This window comes from Tachypleus tridentatus, chromosome 8 (assembly GCF_004210375.1).
Source record: "Tachypleus tridentatus isolate NWPU-2018 chromosome 8, ASM421037v1, whole genome shotgun sequence".
NCBI classification, from domain to species: domain Eukaryota; kingdom Metazoa; phylum Arthropoda; class Merostomata; order Xiphosura; family Limulidae; genus Tachypleus; species Tachypleus tridentatus.
Window position 1 is genome coordinate 110,488,353 of NC_134832.1, and position 20,798 is coordinate 110,509,150.

At 34.9% G+C, this 20,798-nt stretch overlaps 1 protein-coding gene across 1 annotated transcript in view; it reads left to right on the plus strand.

Moving 5' to 3' along the window:
* LOC143223205 (gamma-aminobutyric acid type B receptor subunit 2-like) overlaps positions 1 to 20,798 on the plus strand; it is a 245,278-nt gene that overhangs the window by 214,796 nt on the left and 9,684 nt on the right. Inside the window, exons 13-15 of the mRNA XM_076450812.1 lie at positions 5,813 to 5,935; positions 13,505 to 13,615; positions 14,007 to 14,231. Coding sequence (XP_076306927.1) covers positions 5,813 to 5,935; positions 13,505 to 13,615; positions 14,007 to 14,231 — 459 coding nt within the window. The remainder of the gene's footprint in view (positions 1 to 5,812; positions 5,936 to 13,504; positions 13,616 to 14,006; positions 14,232 to 20,798) is intronic.

Sequence of the window (20,798 nt, forward strand, 5' to 3'; positions counted from 1 at the left end):
TGTCGTTACAGCTAAGACGTGTACCAACTATAAAAGTTAGAGATTGGTGTTATGTTTAATCAGTATCCCTCTACTGCAATACAAAATATAAAGCTTATTAACCCTGTACTTAAAACAATGTGTCGTTTATGTTCTGTAAAAAATAAAACTCACAGCTACACTTAATCAGTGTCATGTTATGCTATAATAACTAAAGATTATCGCTGTACTTAAAAACTATCCTTCTACTGCACTATAAAACTACAGCTTATAGTTTATTATGAGAACTAAAGCGTTTTGCTAGAATTTAAGCATTACTTTATCGTACTAACAAAATTAAAGCTTATCACTACAGTTAAAAAATGAGTCGTTCATTACACTAATAAACATACTATAAAGTTCTTAAAACATTGCGTATTTAATTTAAATTATTCTAAAATAAAGTTGCTATAATTTTTTCACTTGTCCAATAGGAATTATTAGTTTTAAAACAACAGATCCACAGATTGAGTTTTTTCCAGTTTTGTTTTGCTAAGATTGATGTTAAATGTTTATGTGGAGTACCTCACATCAACTTTCGCATTCTACCTAAAATCAGACCTTTCCGGATAACAACATATGGTTGAAAAAATAGTTTTAATTTATTACAAACTAGCTAAAGTACCCGTACCCTGGATGGAATTTATGTAAATTCATGATTAACGAAAGGTTATCTTAGGACTTGAAAATTTGCTTTCCTTATATTGTAAAAACATCTATAAAAACCGCAAAATACAAAACTGAATATATGTATGTATCTATCATGGTCCCAATAAACCTCCATACCAAATTTGGTGAAAATCTATCAACAAAGAACGAAAGTACGTATCTCTCCTTTGAAGCGCGATAGTGGTTAAAAACGCAAAAACACCCTTAAAACCGCAAAACGCATAACTGGTAATTTGTATATACCTCTGCAATGATCTAATGAACCACCGTAGCCATTTTGGTGAATACACATCCACACCCTGCGAAGTACTACTGTTATATTTATAAAAATTAAACACATGTCCGAAATAAAAACCATGATATCTTTTTCGAATTTTAAGGAACATGAAATTGTACTGGAAGAATATTAGACACTAAAACATTCCATGATTAGAATTTAAAAGGGCGTAGCAGCTATGAAAAAATATCTACAAAAAACTGGATTCTCAGTAAATAGCCTGTATTATTAATATTCTAGGTGACTCGGGATGGCCGGGTGGATTAGGACGTTCGACTAGTAATCCGAGGGGCGCGGGTTCGAATCCCTGTCGCCCAAACATGCTCGCCCTTTCCGGCGTGGGGGGCGTTATAATGTGACGGTCAATCCACTATTCGTTGGTAAAAGAGTAGCCCAAGAGTTGGCGGTGGGTGGTGATGACTAGCTGCAATCCTTTTAGCCTTACACTGCTAGATTAGGAACGGCTAGCGCAGATAGCCCTCGAGTAAGATTGCGTAAAATTCAAAAATCAAAACAAACATTAATACTCTAGAAAGCGATTTAAAATATAAATAGCGTTATTGTCATAAAGTACCGAGAATACAAGTTAATTCTTTTAATTTTATACTTATGTTTTTTGCCATCATTAAACACATTATTGTTCGTGTGTAAAATACATTAAATTCACTTGAAATGACACAACTGCGTATCATAGGACGAATTTCCAGAGCTACACTTTTATTGTCACGACCCTAAAAAAGAATAGTGTTCTGGATTTTCTAAATAAAAAGTTTTGTCCTGTCATAAAATCTTTCAGATACGTTGCTTTATTATTGCTATAAAAGAGTACAGCGTACGTTTGCTACATCGATTGTCTGACATCCTGGAACGTTTTCTGAGCTTGAAAAATGACAGTGTGTCCGTTTAATGCCCAAGAACGTACATAACGGCTCTAATACAATTTGAAATCACTACTAAGTGAGTCAGTTTCTACTCTCTGTGACGCTTCAGGTATCCTTCCCCTATACATTAGGTGGGAAATAAAACAATTGAAGTATTAGTACGAAAAGGCTTTTTGATAGTAAAAGCGTTTCTACTGAATTGGTTTCCATGTCACGTAAACAATATAAAAAATATTTCAAGAGGTTCTTAAACGAGATATGTATAGATATACGTTCTTGTTTTACTATGTACCTCCTTCTACTAGTGTTATAATCCAGAAATAAAACGATTGCAGATTAATAAAGTTGAACATTAATTGATTATTTTCATTCAAAATAAAATGTAAGTTTGATATTTAAAAGATACACTACATGGCCAAAAGTATGTGGACCTCCTTTCTAATTAGTGGGTTCGGCTATTTCAGCCACGCCCATTGCTAACAGGTGAATAAAATAAACCATACAGCTATGCAATCTCCATAGACAAACATTGGTAGTAGAAGGGGTCATACTGAAGAGCTCAGTGACTTTCAACGTGGCACTGTCATAGGATGCTATCTTTTCATCAAGTCAGTTCGTCAAATTTCTGTCCTGCTAGAGCTGCCTCGATCAATTGTAAGTGCTGTTATTATAAAGTGCATAGTGCCAACTGTAAAGGTTTGTGGAGAACGATAATGTCTGGGGCTGTTTTTTCATGGTTTGAACTAGGCTCTTTAATTCCAGTGAAGGGAAATCTGAATGCAACAGCATAAAATGACATTCTAGAGAATTGTGTGCTTTCAACTTTGTGACAACAGTTTGGGGAAGGCCCTTTTTTGTTTCAGCATGACATGTTCCCGTGCACAAAGCGAGGTCTATAAAGACATGGTTTGCCGAGATTGGTGTGGAAGAACTTGACTGGCCTGCACAGAACCCTGACCCCAACCTCATCGAACACCTTTGGGATGAATTAGAACGGCGACTGCGAGCCAGGCTTTCTCGCTCGACATCAGTACCCGACCTAACTAATTCTTTTGTAGCTGAATAGGAGCGAATCCCCGCAATTATATTCCAAACTCTCGTGAAAAGCCTTCGCAGAAGAATGGAGACTGTTATAGCAGCAAAGGGAAGACAAACTCCATATTAATGCCCATGGTTTTGGAATGAGATGTTGAACAAGCTCATATGGGTGTGATGGTCGGGTGTCCACATATTTTTGACCATGTAGTGTATACACAAAACGTAACGATACTTGTTAATTAGGGAAGCTCGGTTTGAAAGCTATGAGATTCGGGATCGAAATTTGTAACCTAACATACTCACCCTTTCATTCGAGAGAGTGTTGTAATGTGACAGTCAATCCAAAAACATGTTGGTAAATAGTTGGCGGTGGGTGGTGTTGACTAGCTCTCTTCCTTCTAGTCTATCACTTCAAAATTAGGAACGACTAATTCAGATAGCTTTGGATCACATAAAATGAAAAACAAAAATACGTTCATTAATGATGATATTTCTCATAATCGTGGATTAAAGCTGCCATGTTAACAATGAGAGCAAGAATATTTTAAGTTATAGAAATTCGAGCAACGTATCAATAGTGCTAATATTAACTTATTCCGTTCTCAACATTTTGCTGGATATATAGTTGTATCAGAATTAATTTATAGAACGCCAACTGAAAAAAATAAGGTTTAAGGGCACAATTGTATTTAACTTATTTTTTTCGGCCAATCTTAGTATTTGATTTAATTCAACGATCCAGATTGTTGCGAGCATTATTAGATAACATTCGATTTGTGACAGAGCGTTAAAATTTTTTAAAAAGCAACTGAAAGAGATGGAGGAAAGGAGGAAATAATAATTATGAAAGTTTTGAAAGGGCTCGGCATGGCCAAGCGTGTTAAGGCGTGCGACTCATAATCTGTGGGTCGCGGGTTCGCAACCCCGTCGCGCCAAACATGCTCGCCCTCCCAGCCGTGGGGGTGTATAATGTGACGGTCAATTCCACTATTCGTTGGTAAAAGAGTAGCCCCAGAGTTGGCGGTGGGTGGTGATGACTAGCTGCCTTCCCTCTATTCTTACACTGCTAAATTAGGGACGGCTATCACAGATAGCCCTTGAGTAGCTTTGTGCGAAATTCCAAAACAAACAAACAAAGTTTTGAAAGACATACTAAACTTTTTTTTTGCAAGTTACGGAAACGAATCAAATATCCAACCTTGTAGTTAGAAGCATTACGTTAACTGGTAAACTTTTATGAGCTTGAAAGTGAAATATTACAACTAAAATTCAAAATTGTTGATTTCAATCTAAGTACGAGTAAAACATGACAGTTTTGTCTTTCAGTCACGCGTATTCAACATCATGTTGTCAAACTGTACATTTCATTGCCTCGCAGTAAATAGCTTTGATTTCTACTTGGCGATGGCGTAAACTCCATAACAAATAAATTTCAAAATGTTCAAGGCTTTGGATACCAAACAACGCTAGTTATCACACTATATCAAGGGTTGAGGTATTAAGTTAAACACGTTATGACAATTTGTTTCAAGATACCCAGTCCTTTGAGTACCAATAAAGCGAGTTATGACACTTTATTTATATATAATTTTTTGAGTGCCACGCAAAGCTAGTTATGGCAATTTATTCCAATATCCCCAAGTTTTTAACTACCAAACAAAGCTAGTTAAAATATTTTATTGCAAGATACTCAAAGCTATGAATATCAAACAACACTAGCGAGGACATTTTAAAATGCTCATTGATTTGAATTTAGTTAAGACACTTTATATCAAGATATTCAAAGCTTCGGTGTCCAACAAAGCTAGTTGTGACACACTATTTCGAGATACTCGACACTTTGGATAAAAAACAAAGAAAGCTGTGATAATTTACTTGGAAAAACTCAATGCTTTGCCTATCAATAGGACTAAATACCTCTATTTGGTTATACATAAATTGCATAATTTTTAACTCTTTTCATTGCACGCATTATGAAATAACATTGGAAGGAACGTCTTATTTGAATTTTTTATTTAAATAGGTCTATATTGCACAAAAAGTATAGTTTTTAAAATATGTTTTGGTAAGTTACGAATGGATACGCTTCCCAGAAGTAACATTGCTCAATTAAGGAACCAACATAGATAATTCCATGGTTTATTTGGACTGTTATTTGAAAGTGTGTGTGTGTATTTTCCTATAGCAAAGCCACATCAGGCTATCTGCTGAGCCTATCTGGAAGTAAAAACTTTTAATTACAGCATTAGAACATCTGTAATAAGCAACAAATATAAATTTGCTATACGTACGTTACAATATGTAATAGAAGATTAATACGATCGAACTGGTTTGTTAAATGAATAGCTGTTTTCTTATGATTTAAAAAAAACAACAACACGTATCTAGTTATTACACTTACCTGATAACTTCTCAGAGATGAAAATTGTCATGAAGGAATAAAAACAGAAATCTGTATCTAACTTACCCGTTCCTCTTGTGTCAACAGAACTGATGGTAAGTGTTACGAATAAGTAAAATTTACAACTAGTAAGAAAAGCGAAGTGTAACGATCATGTTCAATCTGTGAAAGGCATGATGAGATCTTAGGCTTGGTTATTTTTTAGATGGTATGAGTATATGTATATGTATAATAATTTCAATGTTAAAATCATTAAAAGTATAAAATTGCTCTAACTTTGTCATATTAGTTTCATTCTGCCAATATTGTTCAACATTTCTGTAAACCGAGCTTATTTCAGACATAAATGTCGTTTATTTGCAGTGCCAATAACTTACACTCTAAAGTATCTTCATGTTTACAACTATAATGAATCAACATGTATTGATTTCTTGTCAACTAATCTTCTAATGTGGGTCTTATTACATTTTCTCTTTAATAAATGTTTAACAGCAATTAGGCTGTTTAGTAACGATTCTTTCTCAACAGGCAATCAAAGATTACAAACTTTTTATGGTTGTCGGGGTGTTGATGATGATTGACGTCGCCATCTTAACCACGTGGCAGATTATCGATCCATTTTATCGAAGAACTAGCCTCGGGCCTCCCATGGTAAGAATTATAAACATGAGGACTAGTTAGCTTTATAAGTATTCATTCCAATGTATTTTCTTGTGGAAAAATATAATGGAGGCTAAATATGTGTCAGGTCAGAGCGCTTATGAAATACCTGGAAAATATTTTGAGAATAAAATAGTAAACAAACTATACCATTTGTTATAAACATGTGGAATATTCAAATAAGCAGTGATAATTATTCTTCTGAAGCAGTACAACTTAATTTACAAAAGCTAGCCACAGATTATCTTCAAGTAATCGTGTTTTGGTGGATATTTACATCAGATAAGAGGTGTCCTATCTGATGTTTACATTGTATACGATAGGACTTTAGCCGATGTTTGCTGAGTGAGAGGATATTTTGGCCAATATGAACTGAATAGATGGTGCGTTGGCAGATTTGCAATGAATTTGGAAGGGGCCTTTAATGATTTACCCTGAAAGAAAGATATCTTGCTTATATACACTGAATGTAGGGTGTCTTGATGATATACCTTGAATAGAAGGTATTTCCTTGGTATACACATAATGGAGGGCATTTTGCTGCTATACATTGAATGCAGGGTGTCTTGTTTATATATACAAAACCAAATAACGGGATAGTGTCGTTTTTATAACGTGCTCAAGGCTTAAAATGCGGAACATGTCGACATGCACATACAGTGTGCACTGTTCGTACCCCTGCGTCGTGATTAGTGTTTTCCTCATAACTTAAAAAGCATTACGATTAGGATAATGAGAGTAAAGTATATTATACATATTATAATAATACACATTTACATAAAGTTTTATTTAAACGGAACTACAAATAAACTGTTTATAAACAAATAATCAAACATAGGAGGGGCAGAAAGTGTTCGTGCGTCTACTTTAATGGTCAGTTGTGTTGCCTTTCAGATGAATTACTTGGCGCAATCTCTCCTCATAGCCCTTCATGATCGTTTGACAGTACTCGACTGGTATTTTCTTCCATTCATCTTTACAGAAGGCCTCAAACTCTTACAAGTGTTTCGGATGACGCTGATGAACCCTGATCTTCAACTCATGCCAAACGTTTTCAATTGGGTTGAGATCGGGCGACTGCGATGGCTACTCCAGAATACTTATATGGTTGCTCTGCAACCAGAATTGCACATATTTCGATGTGTGCTTAGGGTCATTGTCGTGCTAAAAGATCCAACGACGCCCAAGCCGCAAGTTTCTAGCATCATTCTTGATATAAGTACCTAATATATCAACGTACTCCTCTTTTCTCATGATTCCGTTGACACGGTGAAGGCTGCCTACACCAGAAGAGCTGAAGGAACCCAATAGCATGATTGAGCAACCTCCGTCTTTAACTGTAGGGACAGTGTTTTTTGGAAGATTTCGTTCCCCCTTCTTACGGAAAATATAGCGAACATTATTGTCGCCAAAAATCTCGATTTTAGTCTCGTCTGACCAAAGAATACTCTTCCAATGGATAAGGGGTTTATCTACATGCTTTCTTGCATACCTCAATCGTGCTTCTAAATGAAGAGCCTTTAAATATGGAGTTATACGAGGACAGCATGCTTTGAACCCAAAAGAGCGTAACATGTTCGTAACAGTAGAGGTGCTTACTTCAACCCCACTTTCCTTTACCAGTTTCTGTACTCATTACGTGTTAAACGAGGGTTCCTACTAACTTATCTGAGAACCTTCCTCTTGGTTTTCTGTGAAATTTTGGTGGGGCGTCCGGAACGAGGGAGGTCAGCAGTTAATCCTGTAAGCTTAAACTTGGTAATTATGCTTTGAACAGTAGTTTTCGGCACATTAAGTTGTGTAACAATACCGGAAACACGAGACTTGTATTTTACAATAATTTGGTTTTTAAAATCACTGGACAGTTGTTTCCTGTTCGCCATGATGACCAAGCAGATAATGACGGAAACGGCGTTAATTTGTCAGAAGTACATTGTTTGTTGGCTAAATTCCAATAATTATGAACCCAGTGTCTAGTTCTGTAATGGTATAATGTAGTTTATTCGCCAACTAAACAAAATTTTTACGGGAATATCAGTTTTCTTTACACGTTCTGAAATGTACGAACACTTTTTTCTCCTCCTATTTTTGGTTATTTGTTTATAAACAGTTTATTTGTCGTTTAATTTACATAAAAATGTATGTAGATGTGTGTTGGTATAATATCTATAATACACTATACTTCTATTAGCCTAATCGTGATACTTTTTAAGTTATGAGCAAAAAACCACTCGAAACGCAGGGATAATAACACTTTCTGTTGTAACTGTATGTCCAGAGCACTTGACCTTTCGATTTGTAACCTAACACATCCAGTCCTAGTTGAACGGAGTTAACTGCTGGTGGTACGCTACTTATACACTGTATTTGTTGACATACTATGCATGTCGTGCACCAAGATACTCTAATGTAATAAAAGCAACATCTGTGAGAAATATTTAAGGAATATAGTGAAAAAATTATGTAATTCCCCGTAGATCCTAGTTATTATTAATTGTAAATTCATTGAGTTTTGAGAAATTTATATCAAACTGTGTGTTCAAGTGTTTTCTTATAGCAAAGCTACATCAGGCTATCTGCTGAGCCCACCGAGGGGAATCGAATCATTGATTTTAGCGTTGTAAATCCGTAGACTAGTGTACTAGTGAGGGCTATCTCAGAGTAATTGATAGATAAACCTAGTAAATTCTGCTGACTTGGGCGTTATTAATATATTTTATTGTTTAATAAAAACCCTTCAACATTCATTATCATTGTTTCTGTCTCACAAAGTCATAAATAAATTGCTTTTTCCTTCATATATTTTTACAGCAAAACTAGCTTCATTTATGTTATTAATTAACTTAATAAACCTTATATTAAAAATCAGGCCCGGCATGGCCAGGTGGTTGAGGCACTCGACTCGTAATCTGAGGGTCGCGGGTTTGAATATTAGTCACATCAAACATTCTCGCTTTTTCAGCCGTGGGGGCGTTATAATGTACGGTCAATCCCACTATTCGTTGGTAAAAGAGTAGCCCAAGAGTTGGCGGTGGGTGGTGATGACTAGCTCTCTCCCTTCTAGTCTTACACTGCTAAATTAGAGACGGATAGTGTAGATAGCTCTCGTGTAGCTTTGTGTGAAACTCAACAAACAAACAAATTAAAAAATATGTACATATATTTAAACCTGATATTAAATGTATTAGAAAAGGAGCTCTGGTAATGCAAGAAAAACCTCGTCAGTAGTATCATATAACACATACGGTTTGTAGCTGAAATGATCGTCAGTAGTATCATATAACACATACGGTTTGTAGCTGAAATGATCGTCAGTAGTATCATATAACACATACGGTTTGTAGCTGAAATGATCGTCAGTAGTATCATATAACACATACGGTTTGTAGCTGAAATGATCGTCAGTAGTATCATATAACACATACGGTTTGTAGCTGAAATGATCGTCAGTAGTATCATATAACACATACGGTTTGTAGCTGAAATGATCGTCAGTAGTATCATATAACACATACGGTTTGTAGCTGAAATGATATTTTACTATTTTTTAATCAATTCCTATTGTATCAGAAATAAAAATCTGATAAAAATAATTAACAGTATTATTGTGATGTAATAACAGAGTCTGTCAATCTACAGATCATTCTTCGACCAATTAGGCATTATACACTATAAAAAAGTGTTAATCTTTCATTCTCTTTCCTCATCAATAAACTCACGCTGCTCTCTATTATGTAAGGGAACTGAGCATCTTACCATCTTCACTTCCATGAAACAAGAAATCAAGAAATGGATGATGTCACTACCATAAATTCTCATATTTTGTGTGCGCGAAGTACCTTAGAAACTATAAATAACCTCATAAAAATATCCCATTATTCAAGAACGACCTCAGCATTCACACGTTGTACTTAAAAGATTCCTAAACTAGACGACTTTACGATGTCATTAATCATTTCTGTCAATATAATTATCTCTGACATTATCACAACACCCATTTTCTAGTTTACCAATCGGATTAATTAAAGAAAAAAATGTACTTCAACGTCAAAAATACGATAAATTAAAGTAACGTAATCAAACTTTATAAAATACATAATATGGGTATAAAATATGATAAGTAAATTACAAAAACTGTCCGGACATAATATTATCAAATTAACTACCTGGGTGTCTAATTTCTTTATTATAATTTACGGATAAAAATTACAGTTGATCAAACCTGAAGCTATTTTATTTTCTGTATTAGGCTAAGCTGCTAAAAAGTGCATATATAGGTTTTCTTTTCAGCAGTTCTGAAATACATATTTCCTTTAGTGATAATCATCAGAACTTAAACGTCCCCCACTAGTACAGTGGTAAATCTACGGATTTACTACGCTAAAATCAGGGGTTCGATTCCTCTCGGTGGGCTCAGCAGTTAGCCCGATGTGGCTTTGCTATAAGAAAACACGCAAAATGCATCAGAATGTAATGGATAATGTTCCAGTTACCGTTTGTCCGTCACGGCCAGGTGGTTAAGGCACTCGACTCGTAATCCGCGGGTCGCGGGTTCGTATCCCTGTCACACCAAACATCCTCGCCCTTTCAGCCGTGGGTGCGTTATAATGTGACAGTCCATCCCAATATTCATTGGTAAAAGAGTAGCCCAAAAGTTGGCGGTGGGTGGTGATGACTAGCTGCCTTTCCTCTAGTCTTACACTGCTAAATTAGGGATAGCTGGCGCAGATAACCCTCGAGTAGCCTCGCGCAAAATTAGAAAAAATTATATTTATATTTTGTTTTGAATTTCGCGCAAAACTACTCGAGGGCTATCTGCGCATTAGAAAAACAAATAAACAAACCTTTGTGGTACGTTATATATAAAATAAAAAGTTAAATAATATGTTGTCATTCAATACATGGCATCAAACTGCTTAATACAATTTTAAAGAATTTTAAGATATAAAAACTTTTTTCAGGTAAATAAATTTCAGTCGCATGTTTTCTTACATGCAATAATTATGACCAGCAGTCATCTGTGATTGTTATCCTAACACAATTTCCTTAAACGCTTTATTACTTTCACTTAAGTTACTAAAAACTTGTTTCTTGGTAATTTGCTAATAATAGTATATGAGTTATGACAGGATTTTCTAATATTTTGTGATAAAATATTTGTGGTTGATCCACAAGTCTTAACTTCTCAGTTCGTTTTCTCTTTCTTTTCTGTTTTCAAACTCTCTTGGAAATAAAATGCTGTAAACAAAAAGAAAAAGCAATATATTTTTAATAAAAACAGTTGACGACGTACTATCACACAGAAATTAGGAATTCATTTACATCAGTTGCACTCGTTAGTGCTGTGTTGCTAATGTGTGAAATATCAATTTGCGAGTGTTCCAAATATTTATATTTACATGTTAAGTCCACAAATTACTCGTTATGATTGCAGCAATGGGATATAAAAGTAAGGTCTACACGCAGATTCGAATTAAACGATGCCTCAAACATGCTCGTGTGTTAAACGCGCGTCAGAAAAAGGCCTATTAATGGAAGGATATAAATGAGGTTCCTTGAATAGATTGAGCTATGTTTGATATTATATAACCATATTTTATTTAGTTACTTTATATAAACCAAATATTAATAAAACTTTCATAAAATATTAAAGTCTCAACATCTCTACTTTTTTGTACATTCATATTTTGTAGTGTTTGTTTGTTTGTTTTCGAATTTCGCACAAAGCTACTCGAGGGCTATCTGTGCTAACCGTTCCTAATTTAGCAGTGTAAGACTAGAGGGAAGGCAGCTAGTCATCACCACCCACCGCCCACTCTTGGGCTATTCTTTTACCAACGAATAGTGGGATTGACCGTCACATTATAACGTCCACACGGCTAAAAGGGCGAGCATGTTTGGCGAGACGGGGATGCAAACCCGCGACCATCAGATTACGAGTCGCACGACTTAACACGCTTGACCATGCCGGGCCATTTTGTATTGTTTTCAATTAAAATATAATGTATATTAATAAAATAAAGATAGTACCTTTTAAGGAGCCTCCTACAAATTCACCTTAATTCTTTCAAGGATTTTCGTTCATTCCGCCTCTATTAAGCAGGTGGTTGAAGCGTTCGACCTGTAATCTGAGGGTCGTGGGCTTGAATCCCAGTCACACCAAACATTCTCTCTCTTTCAGCCTTGGGGTCGTTATAATATGACAGTCCATCCCACTATTCGTTGGTAAAAGAGTAGCCCAAGAGTTGGTGGTGAATGGTGATGACTAATTGCCTTCCCTCTAGTCTTACACTGCTAAATTAGTGACGGCTAGCGCAGATGGCCCTCGTGTAGCTTTGCGCGAAGTTCAGAAACAAACAAACAAACAAACAAGCCATCATGTGCCTCTTTCTTGTCTGGGACACACTCACACGCATTAAATCTTTTTAACATAATGAAAAAATACTAATGTGATATCGACCAAAAAACCACTTAGCGTAAGGTAATTATGCCTAAAAAATAGAAATAAAAACAAATGAAATATTTGTAACTTAATTTAGGAAAAGAATTATCTCACTTTGTTTTAGCCATTTGATGAAAGCACATAAAATATAATTATTTTTTACACAAGCTAAGACATTGTTATGTTTGAAAACTTTGTAATAAATTAATATAAGCCCTATTTTTTAGTTAAACATTTTGTTTTCATTACTCACAGTTGAATGTTTAGAATGATGTATTACAGCACTCTTTAAAACGAATTTTACTAATGACATCCCACTATGTATAAATAAACTCGACAAAAGCAACAACTACATTGTGACTTATACTGACTTAAAGCATTAATCATCATGTTTTTGCGTCTATAAGTTAAAAAACTAACTTAAATAATGTTTTATTTATATATATCTGAAATTTAGTGCAAAGCTTCACGAGGGATATCTGCGTGTGTGTTTGTGTTTTTCTTATAGCAAAGACACATCGGGCTATCTGCTCAGCCCACAGAGGGGAATCAAACCCCTGATTTTAGCGTTGTAAATCCGGAGACATACCGCTGTACTAGCGGGGGGCAGGGCTATCTGCGCTAGTCGTCTCTAATTTAGCAGTGTAATACCAGAGGGAAGGCAACTAATCATCACCACCCACCGACAACTCTTGGGCTACTCTTTTAGCAACGAACATTATAACGCCCCCACGGCTCAAAGGGCGAGCATATTTGATATGACGGGGATTCGAGCCTGCGACCCTCCGATTACGAGTCGAATGCCTTAACCACCTGACTACGCCGGGCCTCTAATACATAATCTTTTTTCTAGTTAGTTTTTAAGTATTGTGCTCCTGGTGGACATAATATTTTGAACCTGGTATTTTACATTTTAACGACTTTAATTGTTAAACTCTTAAAAAGTGGCTTAAATATGAGTAATTGTTTTAAAGAAATTGATTTTGCTTTGCTACAATATTTATTTTTGAGAACGTTAATTTATCGTCTTCAGAGCTTAGATAATTTCCAGTTTTTTTTGGGAAACAAATGATCTATCATTTGCTAAATTGGTTTGTCTTTATTTTTACAATTCATAGCCGTCCACCAAGAAGAAAGATGTGGTTATTATCCCAGAGATGGAGTTCTGCCAGAGCGAAAAAATGACAGTTTTTCTGGGCTCAACTTATGCGTACAAAGGCCTTTTAATGGTAGGCTTCTAATCAATTTGCTCCACCGGATTGAGCTGGAAATAACCGAAAAAAAATCCGAATTAGTTATATCTCCAAGCGACTGAAAATAATTAAAGTCATGATTCTTCATTACTATCTTTCTATTTCAGAGATTCAGTTAATTCTTTTAGTACATTCGTTTTAATGATTTCTTTAAAAAAACCGAGAAACTATCAGAAGATTTGAAATACTATCAAACAATTAGAAAAGACTTTGAACAGAGAACTTCCTGTTCTAAACCTTATTTAAGACTTACTAAATTTCAAGACATCGTGTATATCAAAATTCTTTATTGTATTTGTTACATTTAAATAATTATTTTTTGTTTTCTTTACACGATATTTGTACGTGTTTTTCTTTACAATTCCAGGCTTTTGGGTGCTTTCTAGCCTGGGAAACTCGGCACGTCAGCATTCCCGCACTCAACGATTCCAAGTATGTGGGTATGAGTGTCTACAATGTGGTGATCATGTGTGTTATTGGTGCTGCCATATCGTTCGTGTTACGAGACAAGCAAGACGCTGCTTTCGTCATTATATCTGTCTTCATCATCTTTTGTTCAACAACAACCCTATGCTTGGTGTTTGTACCTAAGGTATATGTGTGTACTAATATCTTGTCTACTTTACATTCCACGGAAACTCTCCCAGAAGTCTATTATTGTTTATTATTTACTTATAAGCACAGCAGTTAGTTTTCTCAAGCGTTATCAATTTCAGTACAGAATTCCAAATACGCTGCTTTGATGGCACTTTTTTATTTTAAAACTAATAAGTTTGTTATTATATTTAGCTAGTTTTTGCCCTTTTTATTAAATGTTTATTAACTCATTTGCTGTGAAGTACATTCCACGTTTTTTAGCCACAAATAATATAACCAGAATTACTAGTAAATATTACGAAACAAACTGTTATTCTGAAAAATTTTCCGCCAGTAGAACTGGAGTTTGTTTTATGTATCATTGTTATTCAACTTTTTCAGCCTACTTCTATGTTATTATTATTACTATGAGAAGTCTGACGGAACTCTTTAAAAGATAAAAAAGCTTTCATTACGGTTAGCAACAATATACAGTCATGTGAAAAAGTTAGGACACCCTATGAAAGCCTGTGTATTTTTGTAACATTTTTGGATATATAGATATTTAACCTCAATTTCGACAATGCTGAGAGATTATAGGAATATAACTAAACGATTAAAATTGGAGAAGACTTTTCAAGATCTTCTGTAAATGTAATTCTACAAAAATGCATATTCTAACTGAGGAAAAAGTTAGGACACCCCACCCCCAAATAGCTAGTGTTACTCTCTTTGGCTGAAATAACTGCAGTGAGACGCTTCTTGTAGCCATCTACCAGTCTCTGACATCGGTCTGAAGAAAGTTTGCCCCACTCCTCAATGCAGAATTCTTTCAGCTGTGAGATGTTTGAGGGGTTTCTTGCATGTACAGCCCGTTTCAAGTCACCCCACAGCATCTCAATGGGATTAAGATATGGGCTTTGATACGGCCATTCCAGGACTCTCAATTTCTTAGTTTTCAGCCAGTCCTTGGTGGATTTACTGGTATGTTTTGGGTCATTGTCGTTGTTGCAGGGTACAGTTCCGCTTCAGCCTTAATTTTCGTACAGATGGTCTCACATGATCCTCAAGCACCTTCTGATACATATTAGAATTCATGGTGGATTCTATGATAGTGAGCTGTCCAGGTCCTGCTGCAGCAAAGCAGCCCCAAACTATGACACTTCCACCTCCATGCTTCACACTTGGTATGAGGTTCCTTTCCTGGAATGCTGTATTTGGTTTACGCCAAACATGTCCTCTGTTCTTGTGTCCAAATAATTCAATTTTGGACTCATCTGTCTAAAACACATTATTCCAAAAGTCCTGGTCTTTGTTTACATTCTATCTGGCAAACTTCAGTCTGGCCTTGATGTTTCTCTTAGAGCGCAAAGGTTTCCTTCTTGCACACCTCCCATGCAAGTTAAACTTGTGCAGTCTCTTTCGGATTGTATAGGCATGCACTTTCACATCAACAGTAGCCAGAGCCTGCCGTAGGTCCCGTGATGACATGTTAGGGTGATTGGAGACCTCTTTTAGCATCTTGCGGTCTGCTCTCGGGGTGAACTTGCTTGGACGACCAGACCTGGGAATGTTTGCAGTTGTTTTGAAAGCCCTCCACTTGTTGACTATTTTCCGGACAGTGGAATGGCTGATTTCAAAATCTTTTGGGATCTTTTTGAATCCCTTACCAGACTCTTAAGCTGCTACAATTTTCTTTTTGAAGGCCTCAGACAGCTCTTTTGCTCCCACCATGGTGATCACTCTCACTTCAACAGTCAGGAGCACACAAAACAAAATGTCTGAGGTTTAAATAGGGCAAGCCTCATTCAAAATATTGAGTAACGATCTTCTAATCATGTGCATCTGGTGTGATATACCTGTGTGTGAGTTGAGCCATTTTAAGTGGGAATAAATGTGGGGTGTCCTAACTTTTTCCTCAGTTAGAATATGCATTTTTGTAGAATTACATTTACAGAAGATCTTGAAAAGTCTTTTCTTCAGTTTTAATTGTTTATTTATATTCCTATAATCTCTCAGTATTGTTAAAATTGAGATTAAATATCTATATATCCAAAAATGTTACAAAAATACACAGACTTTCATAGGGTGTTCTAACTTTTTCACATGACTGTAAGTCTTTGGAATTATTACAAATACGCCTCAAAATATTATCGACTTGTGTCCCTAATGTAATATTATACCCATACTACAACGTATGTAATAAAACAACCTGAATGAGCATTAAGCCTACATGTATAATTGTTTTTATATAAGCACGAACAAAGAGGGAGTAGGGATTAATCCCAATCCTTATTTTATGATGTCAGAAATTGTGCTTATATAGTTATATCACAGCTACGTATGGCATTCAACGTTTTCTGCAATGCCTAAATTATTCTCATAAAGCATCAGAAATTTTGTGCGTAAAATAGTCACATGCTTCCAAACCATCGTAGCATTAACATGCTTTCCATTTTGACTGTGCTTCACAAAAGGAGTGTCGGCCATTGATCTAACATCTAACAAATTAAAATCTCCAATTTCATACAACGTAGATACTGACTTGTTACGTTTAATATTCAGAACTATATCCCTTCGGAATATCGGTCTGGAACCAATAATCTTTTCATGGCCGTATTAATTGTTAGAATAAAGTTATGTCTCAGATTTTCTCACCGTAACTACTCACCAGTATTTGGTTTTCGTGCCTACTTCCAATCTAAGGGCAACGGAACGTGATTTTCTTATATTATTTCCTTAAAAGTTTACGTACTCTAGCCTCTCTCAATCATCTACTAGGACTCGCAGAAGAAGAATACAGAAAACCTTCTGGAGTGCTAAATTAACAGAACATTTTACTCATGGGCTAAAAAAAATGTTTCAACAAATGAACAATTTTGCAACTATGAACTTCTTAAGAAATAAAATATCTTCCAGTCAAGAATATCCTATAAGTCAGTAAGATGCTTAAATAGCCTAAGAGCTATAAACAAGATAATTTGGGGAGTGTTTCATATATTCTCAGACACTGCGAGTTTGGTGCGCATTAGTTAAGTAACAATCACTACAGCGGTGATACACCAAACGCATGAATGCATTTTTAGAAACAACATTTTTAAATTAAATTCTTACCTAGATCTCATATCACTATATTTAAGAAAACTACCATTGATGTGGCTTATTTGTTTACAAGTTTACTTTGACGTATAACCTAAAAACTGAATATTCTACATAATGTTTGTTTATTCTAAAAAAAAGCAAGTAGTTGTTGGAAGACTCAGCTTTAACATTTGTGTGTCACACAACTTTTATCAAGTGTTTTGTATGACTAATTGCGTTTGTTCGCATAATCTGTTTGTCTAACTAAATTTAAGATCAAACCTCTTTTTCTGTTTCTCTAGTCTCCCTAAATCACTCCTGAGTTTACAGGAAAAAAGCAGGACATTACTTTACAAACTCTATTACAGATTTTGAAAATTATCTTGGTTTGTCTTGCTTTTCCCTACATCATTTTGCTGCAACAACTATTGTACACATTAACTCACGAGACAAAGTAATACAGACCTAACATGTCACATCGAAATCCGTTTTGTTGTAAATATAAGCATACAGTTGATTAGGGTGTTGTTGTATAATATATATATATCACGACGGTCTAGGATTGAATTAAAGGGTTTCTGGTGAATAGCAATGGGATAAGAGGCCTTGGGTAAGAGTTAGAGATAATGATATTATTAATATATTTATACCGATTTTGCAGAAAAAGCTAGAATTAGTAAGCAACATAAAAAGTGCAACAAATGTCAGTTGATTACAGGATTTTCAGGTAAAAAACAGAACTAACAAATATAATAACTAGTGCTATTAATAGGTTAATGAAACACCTGGGAAAGAACTGTGGATAATAAACCAATCAAAATAACTTTATGCGGTTTACGAAATTCTGGTGAAAAAAATTAGAAGAAATAAAAAAAAACCTGATTAAGATAACAGGATTCAGGAGACCTAACCTAGAGAAAAGCTATGAATACTGAATGTTATTAAGACTACCGTATTTATAAACAGAATAAAATAATCATGGAAGAAACTGGATAAATAAATCACCTTTCTAATATATCACTGGATTACAAAACCCACGATAAAAATTAGGAATCTGGGACAACAGATATAAATAAATTACAGGATTCCGGTGAGAAAATACACAGAGAAAAAATACCTAATCACAACATTTCTGGGCAAAATTGGAGGGAATGTATATATATATATATACACGTTCATCTTTTAATATTATTTATTTATCAATAAATTTCAAGAAATATAAAAAAAACACGAATTTTTATTTTATCACCAAAAATGGTAGCAGTAAAACACAGAATACCGTTATTTAGGCAAGTGTCGTTCATCTGTGATTTTGATTTGAAATGTTGTTTTAAATACACATATTTCAACTATTGACGTTTTTTTATTGATATTTTTTCATGTTCTATCATTTCATCAAATTATTTCTTACGACACATCGTATCTAAAAAACAGGTTTGTTAAATGCGCAACGTTATTTTTCATATGTACTAAAACTTATACAAGTCAAGAAAACTTGTAAACCATTCAATCGTGTATATTAACTCAACATAGTTTGTCAAACTTTTGAATTTCTTAAATAATTACAAAACCACTTGGAATGCACTATTATAGCTCAGAGCCCTTGCTTTCTAAAGTGCGTGTGTGTTTTTTTCTTACAGCAAAACCACTTCTGGTTATCTGCTGTGTCTACCGAGAGGATTCGAAACTTTTATTTTAACGTTGTAAATCATTAGATTTACTGCAGTCCCAGCGAATGACTGCTTTCAAAAGTAGTTAAACAGAAATGAATAACAGTTTGAAGAATTTAATGGTGTTCAGTTGATGTTATGCTTTAAAGTCGTTGGCGTATTATAGTTGATAACAATATCTTAAATATATTTGCCAATTTTGATCTGAAACCTGATCTTCTATTCAAGTAATCCTTGATTCTAATGAAGAAACATATAATATTTAACCATATGTATCCCTGTTAGCAGATAATGTAAATGTTTTATAGTTGGTGGCCTGGCATGGCCAGGTGGGTTAAGGCGTTCGACTCGTAATCTGAGGGTCGCGGGTTTGAATCTCCGTCACACCAAACATGCTCGCCCTTCCAGGCGTGGGAGCGTTATACTGTTATGGTTAATCCCACTATTTATTGAAAAAGTGTAGCTCAAGAGTTGGGGGTGGGTGGTGATGACTAGTTGCCTTCCCTCTAGTCTTACACTCCAAAATTAGGGACGGCTAGCGCAGATAGCCCTCATGTAGCTTCGCACAAAATCCAAAAAATAAACAAGCATCCATAGTTGGCGTTCATAAATCCAGATATAAATTCTGCAACTTTAGTGTAGGCTTGAAAATCTATAAAAGTTTAGCTTAAGGATAAAGAAGTCTACGTGTTTGTAATATTCAGATTATTATATCCCAAACGTGTTAAAACAAAGGTAACATTTTTCTTTGGCATATCATACAGTATAACCGGGGGTGACTGTGTATTTAATGACTTATTAACAAAGTGACTAATGAAGTACAGCAGATAATTGTTCTTTGCGGCAATTAATTAATGTTTCTTACACGTTATGAAATAAATCAGTAACGTAATTGATGTTTGGTTGTTTTAATGAATAAAATATTCACCTGATTAACTTCAAAGGCAATCGGGTCACAACTATTAAAACGAGCGTAAAGTCCAGAAACGTTTTTGATAGGGTTCTTACTTTCAAAAGTTTGAACTAACGTTTGAAGAAACTTAACAGCCTATTTTGGATTTTGAAGCTGGCGACCTGGGTTTGTACGTGTGGATATCAAAACATATTTTACAGACTTGAATCTGTGGGTTCATTATAAGATTAAAAAACAATCCTTTAGCATGGATGGTGAATGTTAGAATGTTATTGACTGACTACCTTCCTTCCAATCCGTAGTTAAAACTATGGATGGCAGTAAGTAGTCCTAGTGGCTCTACCATGAATACAAATATAACCATTTCATTTAACGAACACATAAAATGCATCAAATATTTGACAATAGAGTTAATCTGGTCATAAAAATTTCCATTAAGAAAAGCTGAAAATTCTTGCTATAAAGTAATTTGCTATAAAGACGTCTTCACAAATAAATATCGTGACATCACAATGCTTATTAAATAGACCTGCATTGAGTTCGATCGTTTCATTCAGAAGTATAAAAAACAAAAACCTTCACATCAAAGCTACTTAAACATATGTTTCCATCGAAATTCTTTAGTTTATTTTGTTCTTTTAAAGCAGCTTCATTTACATTAAAGTGTTTAAGATATTCATATAAAAACAAATTAATGATATGATTGAATCAAAATATAAAAGGTGTTTATTATCATTCATATTATTTTTCCTCTCCAGAAGAAAACTGCATCCACAGCACTATTTCTTAATTTACTATTTAATTTATGCGTTAACACTTTCTTAACTTTTTCTTTAAAGTCAAAAGTTGTGGTTTTAGAACAAAGCTACAAACTGGGTTTGTTCATCACAGGATATCGAATCCCATAATTTAATATTGC